Raw genomic sequence first — 8,589 nt, 5'->3', positions numbered from 1 at the left:
CCTCACACACATGTGTGTGTGAGCTTCTCAGTCACACTCTCGATCCTGAGAGTAACTAATGCTGTTGTTACAGGGCACAGGAGACCCCAGAATACCTGCTTCCAAATGGCCAGCTGTGTTGAGACGGGTAAGTGTTTAGTTTTGGCCATTTAAAGTCAGCATGAAATTAAAATTGCCCCTTTCCTTAAACCTCATGTTGTGTTTGGATTATTTTGAACTAGAGGATTTTCCCATACCTGAAAATGCTAGTTAATGTTGTTGAATTGGTCTTAAATTTACTGATTAACACTTGATGATCCCAGTCAAATGACTGGCTTACAAAAATTGCTTGTGAATCTCTCATGCTCTTTAAATGTGAATATATTACAATATGCAGATTTTAATGTATCAAAGCTGATTGAACACTGAGAATATTGCTTCAGAATAAATTACTTCAACACACAAATTGAAAAATATGACCTGTCAGTATTCCAGGCTTTTTCACAGATGAACTTTAATCTCAGATCAATGAGGCTTACGATCAGTTTGAAAAATAAATGCAAAACCTGTCTAAACTGAAGAAACAAGTTGGCAAAAAAATTGAATCTGATAATATAGCGTAGGGCTGGACGATGTGGGCTAAAATCATAATTGCGATTAATCAAACAAGTTACCTCGATTATGATTATTGAACGATTATTTAAAAAAAAAAAATCTCATGTCACTGGCAAGGCTTATACTGTAAATGTTCACAGTTATTTTTTCTAATGAAAGAGTGCATACCGTAAAACTTCAAATAATAGCCGAGTCCCAAATAGACGCCTGTCTCTTTTACACGCCTGGTGTGGCTGCAGGTTTGGGTAAATAAAGGCCGGTCTCAAATAGAGGCCGGGTCTGTTTTTTAGTTTCGGGTTGTATTTAACCTTCTAAAACCTGTCAGATCGTCCGCTTTTTGGCAGCCGCCAAAGCAAATGTGTGTCCCGCCAAAGCCTTCTTTGATCAATGAGTGATGTAAAATAGAATGACTGCTGCGCCTGACAGGGTGCATAACTAGCAGAGAGAGAGAGAGAGAGCCCCGGCCGCGCGCGCGCACTCTCACGTCTTCAAACAAAACGAGCGCTGTTGCTCTCTCTCCCTCGCGCATATTAATCAAAATCAATTGACACGATAGTAAAAGGTCGGAAGACCGCAGTTTCACGTGGAGCATTTAGAGATTTTTTTTTTAGAGATTAGAGACTCTAGGTTTACACTCCATGAACAACATCACAACACTAAATTATAAAGGCCTGTCTCATATAGACTCCTGTCTCAAATACAAGCCGGTGCAGTTCGACGATTTGGGAAAATAAAAGCCTGGGCTATTATTTGAAGTTTTACGGTAATCCTATCTTTGTGATTCTAAAATAAGGAAACGCACAGATTGCTTTTAATGCTTATTTATTAAATATTTCAAACAATTGAATCAAACGTCTTATAAAAAAGTCATTAAGTATTAATGTAAAAAGAAAGTTTCCTAAAAATGTAGAAAATAGTTCTTTTTGTAAACAAAATAAATTATTGTAAATATTGCCATCTTAAAAGTAAAATATAACTTGTATAAAACTAATCCTTTTCATACTGTGTAGCATTTGTAAATGCTTGTGTTATCGAAACCTGCTGTGTGGAGTGGAGGCACTTGTTGCTGGGCGTTTGTCAGTCTCTCTCTTTTTTCGCGTTTCTTTGGTGCAAGCGGCTCCTGTTGCTGAGATGACTCAGTGTTTGAGTTCCCTTTCACACAGAGATTGCGGAAAATGCACGGATAAAGTGACCCGGGATTTGACCCGGGTTCGTTTGACTTTGGTTCATTCACACTCCCAGTTATTTTTCGGAATCAGACAGTGTGTTCACACACAACCCGCAAAGACACGTGACATGTCTCAGCGGCGTCTATAGTTTGCTTATGAGCTGCGATTTCACTCTCGAGAAACCACGCTTGTGCATTTTTTTTTTTCTCTGATTCGATCATAAACTAGCGCATTACCGTTTCACGCTGGCGAACGATCCCGGCTTAAGCGCCATCATTACGACTCGGCATTGATTACGGCTTTTGTTCACACCGCGTGCGTTTCGAGACTGAACACGGCAATGTTACTATGTCCCCAACCTCCCATCAATCCCGGGTCATGTTTGCGTTCACACAGAAGGTGTTTGTTCTGGCAATTTCCCGGGATCAACGCGCTGTGTGAAAGGGACTCATGTTGCTTCAATGTCGCAGACTGGACAGGGCGGAGTCACGTGACTACACACGCGGTAATATGTTTTAAGGGGAAAGTACATTAACACACAGTGGGCGGAAATATTAATAGGATTAAAAAACCGAAATAACCGACATGGTAAGATTACGTCGGTTATAGGCTCTGAATTTCAGTTTCGATTATTTTTCGATTAATCATCCAGCCCTAATATAGCGTAAGAGCAGGGGCGTAGCAACCGGGGGGGACGGGGGGGACACGTCCCCCCCACTTTTAGAAACAGGTGATTCTGTCCCCCGCATTTTTTTTTACTCCGCGCCAATATTTCCGCCCGTGTTCTCTGATTTGTTACTTAGACTTGAGTGAGCTAACATTCAGCCAATCACAGCGCGAAGCATCTATTGGGCGCGTCTGCCATGAGCTTCAAATCTTTTGTTGCTCTTGCGAATTTTCGTGTTGGTTTAGTCGCTTTGCTGTTTGGCCGTCTAATGCACCCCAGAAAAAAAGCAGAGGACTACATCATTTTTTTTTCAAACACACACTGTTACAGTATGTCGCGATGACATGAATCACACGTAAAGTTTCCTTATTATGATTTAACCTACTGTAACGCTGTAAGAAGTGTAAGACAACAGAACCCGTATGGACCTCGTCACGTCGCGCCGGATTGTGCCGAGTGTGTGTTAAACGCTCTCCTACCTGTTGCTTTGGATAAAAGCGTCTGTTAAATGAGACATAACAGATTATTCCCAGCAGGCACACAACGTCATAAGACGTTGATATTTGGTAAAATTTTGGTTGCGACGTCGGGTGACCAAAATTCAATGTAAATTCAACATCTAATGTCAATGTTAAATTGATGTCCAATACCGAATACATTGCTTTAGGTTTTATTGATATATTTTTTTATAAAATGTCTGTTGTATAAAATTACTGTAGGCTATATGTAATCTGTTATACTCATTGAACACTTTTTTTGGTCCAACTGTTAGTAAGATAAAAGTTAGGCCTATTGTTCAAGTGTAGTTTAACTGAAATATTGTAAATATCATAAAATATCTTTATTTCATAAAAATAAAGTATAGATGTCCACAGTTGTCTGAAAGTCCCAAGTCCTGCAATATTTATTTTATTTCGAGTATGATTTCACAAAAATAGGTTGCTGTAAACTATCATGGCATGTTCCCAAATTTGGCACTAGGGTGCTGTAAAATGCCAATTGCTATTCCATCTAGAATTTATTATTATGAACATCAACTTTCAGTCCCTCCAGAAAAACGCGATTATGCGATCGCATGATTCAATAATCAGCCAAAGTCCGCATATTTATGCGGGGGCATTTTTTCAAATAGGCCTACGCCGCACTTTTGCCGTATAAATTGCCGATTTCCACGCAGAATATGCGGGGCTTGTATGATTTCATAATCCCCGCATTTTTGTTGCAAAAAAAAGTCACATATATCTTAGCAGAAAGTTGAAAAATGTTGCGTTTGCTTCACACGAGAGCAGCCGTTTCCCCCTGTTGCCATGGGAACGTTATGAAGTGACGTAATTACGCGACATGAACATCATTGAAAAAAAAAACTGTAAAACAGGAAACATTTTTTTCATATTTTATTTATTCATTTTTACTGAAGTTGTAGCATATTCCTTTTGTAAAGCTACAGAACTTGTTTGACTCATCAATGTTTTGTAAGTTTGAGCCATGTGTTTATTAAGGTCTGAAATAAAACAAGATTAAATATTCCAGCACTTTCTGTGATGTAGTATGTTTGCTTATCATAGGAAGTAATAAGAAATAGCTCTTTACATTAAGGTAGTAGCCTAGTGAGAACAGGGTGTTGGGGAATCACTTTTTCTCTCTTTTTCATCAAACCGCAGTTTTTGTAAGTTCCCGCAATTTCATCACATAAAATTGCAAATATCCTGCATATTCCATCGCCGCATAATCAAGGATTTTTGCCCGCAACAATCACAAAAAAACTCCGCATTTTTCTGGAAGGACTGACCTTTGGGTCACATCACCACACCATTTTGTCCCCCCCACTTTTATAATGGCTGCTACGCCCCTGCGTAAGAGTGATATATGCAACATTTTTGTAGGCTGGTCGTGTTAGACTGTAAACATTGCAAGTGACTGCCATTTTGTACAAAATAAAGCATTTCTAAACAAATTCCTGAAACATTAAAACCGTGGCATCAAAAACGATTTGCAGTATGTAAATGTAGGCTAGTTTACTTTTTCCTATGTGATTGATTGCAGTAGACTTAATTTGTTGCATTTCTTTTCTTTTAAATTGTATGTAGTTTGATATTACTTGATGTCTTCATACAAAAATAAAAACTTTTGCAACTAAGAAGTGCAAAGTGCTAAGCTTTGGCCAGCTCAAATAGGCTTACATTTAATTCATTATTAAAATAAAACTTAAGCCTGTACATTTAGCTTTAAAGTGCTGTAGTCAGATCAAACAAACGATTATGCTAAATGTGTTTTAAGGAGTACTTCAGCTACCAGGTTGACTGTTAAAATGTGAACTTGATCCTTTTTCTCAGGGTCAATATTGTCCCCCACCCCTTTTTGAAACGGCATGGATGTACCTAATACAAATAAATAAAACCTCTCCGGTTAACTAGCAGAGCATCCATTTAATTCGCGAATCGCTATTAAATAAGAGATCAGTGATTAAATCTGTTTTTTTTTTTAATCAAGCTGAGCGCTCGTTGCCACTGCTATCAGTGTCAAGGATACGGTGTTCTCTGTGGCTTGCAAAATAAAATGCACACACGTGTCCTTGCTTGATATAGACTGTAACCACTGAATATATCCGGTTTTGATGAGAGGGAGAGAGAGAAACTTCTCACACGTAACTGACACGCTTGGCAAAAGATCTACCACTAGACCATTTAAGAACTTGAGCTAAATTTGCGGATCGATGCATTTATTTACGGGTTGAGCAGAGAGGGTGCACAGTTTGACCAGCGGGTAGCAAGAACTTGTAATGTATAGCTATTATCAGACCGGCCCTCGCGGCCTCAACACTACCGGGAAAAGTCCCGACTCTCCCGATTGCCACTCCGCCGCTGCAAGCCATTTAAAAAAAAAAGAAAAAAAGAATCGATTATTGTAATTCTATTAACCCATTTACTCCTAAAACGCCTGCTTAAAACGCCTATAAAAACCTATGTTATTCTAGGATAGATATCCTTATCTCCTGAGGGTTTTCTGAAAAAATTATAAGAATGGTCAACGTCTACCAAAACCTTGATATCTAAGCCTCTGTAGCACTTAGAAACATGAAATAAAATACATTTTAAAGGTAACAATCACAGCTTTTATTTAAACATGCTCCCTTAGCAGTAACATAACAACACATTTTTCTAAAAAATCTCAAAATCATATGGGAAGAAAAAATATAAAAATAAATTATATAAAATATAACAAATAACATTTTAAACATCCCAACACACTAAACAAGGCATCTTGTTATGAGAGAGAGGAGGGGAAGTCCTGAGGTAGAACTGGGAACAGTCTCAGTGACTGACACACGTACGCACACGGTCAGATCAAATCATTTGTGGCGAACGACGTGGTACATGAAGCATTCGCGGTGCAGAGGAAGGTTACACTGCCTGCACCCCATCAGAGTTGACCCAGGACGCACGTTGGTGCTGCAGTGCTTCAGAGAACACTCCCTGCAGGTCTTCCTCTTGTTGTTGATCTGGACCAGGTCATGCTCAGCAGAAGCTCCAGTTGGGCTGGTGGGGAGTACATTAGGAGCACTTCTCGCAGTGACAGGGACGATCAGCTCCTGGGTCAGATCCTCCAGCCAGTCCTTGTAGCCGCCCCTCCTGTACTTCCACTTGGCTCCTCCAACAGACTTGGCAGCCACAAAGGCATTGTAGCACGCCACCGTAACAAAGTAAAAGAACAGCCTCCTCCACCACTTCGTAGACCGATGATGGATCTGGTAGTACCCCACCATCTGGTCCAGAAGATCAACTCCTTTCATATGTTGCTGATAGTCAGCAAGGCATGCTGGCACCCGAACCTCCGTCTGACGTTGACCATTGGCCTTCCTCCTCACTAACCCATGAGCTGTCGGGTCATGGTAGTTGGAGAGGACCATCACAGTCTTGGTGTCTTGCCAGACGCAGAAGGTCAATTCATCCCGCTGCGCCACATTGAACTCATGCTTGTTCAACTCAGCCTTCTTTGTGAGCTGCTTATTTTTGGGGAGGTCCTTCCTGTTGGCACGCACCGTTCCACAGGCTTGCACCCCCCTGACCTTGAGGTCCACCATCAACTTCACACTGGTGTAAAAGTTGTCCATGTAAACGGACAGGTTGGACCCGTAATAAGGGGTCACCAGGTCTGACACTATCCGGTGAGCCAGGTCTTTCTCCGTCTTACACTGAATGGCACCCGTGTACACCTGAAAATGGGTGACGTACCCTGTTTTGCTCTCCGCCATGACCCACACCTTTATTCCCCACTTCACCGGCTTCATGGGGAGGTACTGCCGGAAGCCCAGGCGTCCCTTGAACTTCACCATGGACTCATCCACGGTCACGAAGCCATTGACTTCATAGAGCGCCTGGAATCTAACCAGGAGGAGGTCCATCCACTGTCGTATCTTCCAGAGCTTGTCCATTTTGTCCACGGCAGAGTCCATGTTATCTTGGAGATGGAGATATCTGAACATTTTTTGCCATCATTGTTTTTATTTATTTATATGTATTATGTTATTTGTATATATTTATAGTGTTTATATTTATTGTTACTTATTCCTTATGCCATAATTATATGACCATTTATTATACTATTTATTCATTATGCCATTATTGTTTTATTATTTATTATGCTATTTATTCATTATACCATTATTGCATTATTATTTATTATGCCATTATTGTATTACTATTTATTATGCTATTTATTCATTATGCAATTATTGTATTATTATTTATTATGCTATTTATTCATTATGCCATTATTGTATTATTATTTATTATGCTATTTATTCGTTATGCCATTATTGTATTATTATTTATTATGCTATTTATTTACTATGCAATTATTTTATTATTATTTATTATGCTATTTATTCGTTATGCCATTATTGTATTATTATTTATTATGCTATTTATTCACTATGCAATTATTTTATTATTATTTATTATGCTAGTTATTCATTATAAAAAAGAAAACAAAACACAAATCATTACCTCCAGATCATGTCGAAGCGGTCCCTTGCCATGGCCTTGGGGACGTTGGTCTGGTACAACCATTTTGTCTGCCTCCAGAAATCCCTGCGTGCTGGCAGCTTCAAAATACCGAAGGCTAGACACAGCCCGACAAATGTCTTCATCTCCGTTTTGGAGACCGGGTTCCACTTCGAGTTGGTGGGGGTCTGACCGCGCGTCTGTTCAGCATATCTATTAGTTTCCGTCACCAACATGTCCCAAAGCTCATCGGTAAAAATACGTGAAAAGACATCAAGGGGGCTAGCATCCGCGGGGATCGGCTGTTTCACCCCCGGTTTGCGGGTGAACTGCTTCGCCTTGCGTGGCTGGTAATCTTCGGTTCTCCAATCTACCTGGAATCCGTAAAAGCCATCCTCCTCCTCTCCGTCGGTGTCCCACAAATCCCACTCCTGTGCTCTATCTAAAGGATCATCCGGCATGTAATCATCTTCTACCACCTCCTCCCTCTCAAACTCCTCACTATCTTCTAAGTCTAACTCAATGTCACTGCCCTCGCTGTCAAAATCCTCCTCTGTCGTTGCCATTTTCCCGCTTGCGTCTCCGAAAAAAATCCAAAACAAATGCACGTGTATGTCGGATTGATTGGCGTGATTTTCAGCAAACCACAGTACATTTGGGTGGTCACGTGGTCTTTAAACAATCAACAAGACCCACCTCATGTGTATTTGAACCAATGACAGTGCGTTCTATGCTGCACGCGTCATGAAAAGCATGACTAATACAAAATGCTGCGCCACGCAGCAGCCGGCAGGAGGTTCAGAGTTGCGCAACGCAGTAACCGGCGGTAGATGTAATGTTGCGGCGCGCAGCATCCGGCACAAATGGGTTAATAGGTTTTGAATCGGTAAAGCTTGAATTCAGTGGCGGCTCCAGAGATTTTCTATTGCAGGTGCTATGGGGATGCTTAACACTTACGAGGAGGGGCTTTGAATTTTGGGGCGTTTCATTATGGAGGTCGCATTGGACCACCCTTGGTATAAACATGCGTACACGCCCGCATTACTCATTCCGCGACTATTAGCATATAAAAATGGAAAAGTATTCATTGAGTGTTAACAGATGAAATAAGTACAAAATTGTCATTTATTAATACAATTGACCTAAAAGTTGTGGT

The 8,589-nt window shown here is 40.5% G+C and overlaps 1 protein-coding gene across 1 annotated transcript; it reads right to left on the bottom strand.

Annotated features, from left to right (window-relative positions):
* Positions 1 to 5,779: 5,779 nt before the first annotated feature.
* LOC130099508 (piggyBac transposable element-derived protein 4-like) lies at positions 5,780 to 8,302 on the bottom strand. Its single transcript, XM_056265220.1, has 2 exons — positions 7,437 to 8,302; positions 5,780 to 6,905 (listed from the first exon to the last, which is right to left on the bottom strand). The coding sequence occupies exons 1-2, from the start codon at positions 7,997 to 7,999 to the stop codon at positions 5,780 to 5,782; spliced, it is 1,689 nt and encodes a 562-aa protein (XP_056121195.1). The 5' UTR covers positions 8,000 to 8,302.
* Between the last annotated feature and the right edge of the window lie 287 nt (positions 8,303 to 8,589).

The sequence above is a fragment of the Rhinichthys klamathensis genome, unplaced genomic scaffold, assembly GCF_029890125.1.
Source record: "Rhinichthys klamathensis goyatoka isolate OS25496 unplaced genomic scaffold, OSU_Roscu_1.1 h1tg000230l_1, whole genome shotgun sequence".
NCBI classification, from domain to species: domain Eukaryota; kingdom Metazoa; phylum Chordata; class Actinopteri; order Cypriniformes; family Leuciscidae; genus Rhinichthys; species Rhinichthys klamathensis.
The sequence above is the reverse complement of the archived record's forward strand: the minus strand, read 5'-3'. Positions and strand labels throughout refer to the sequence as shown.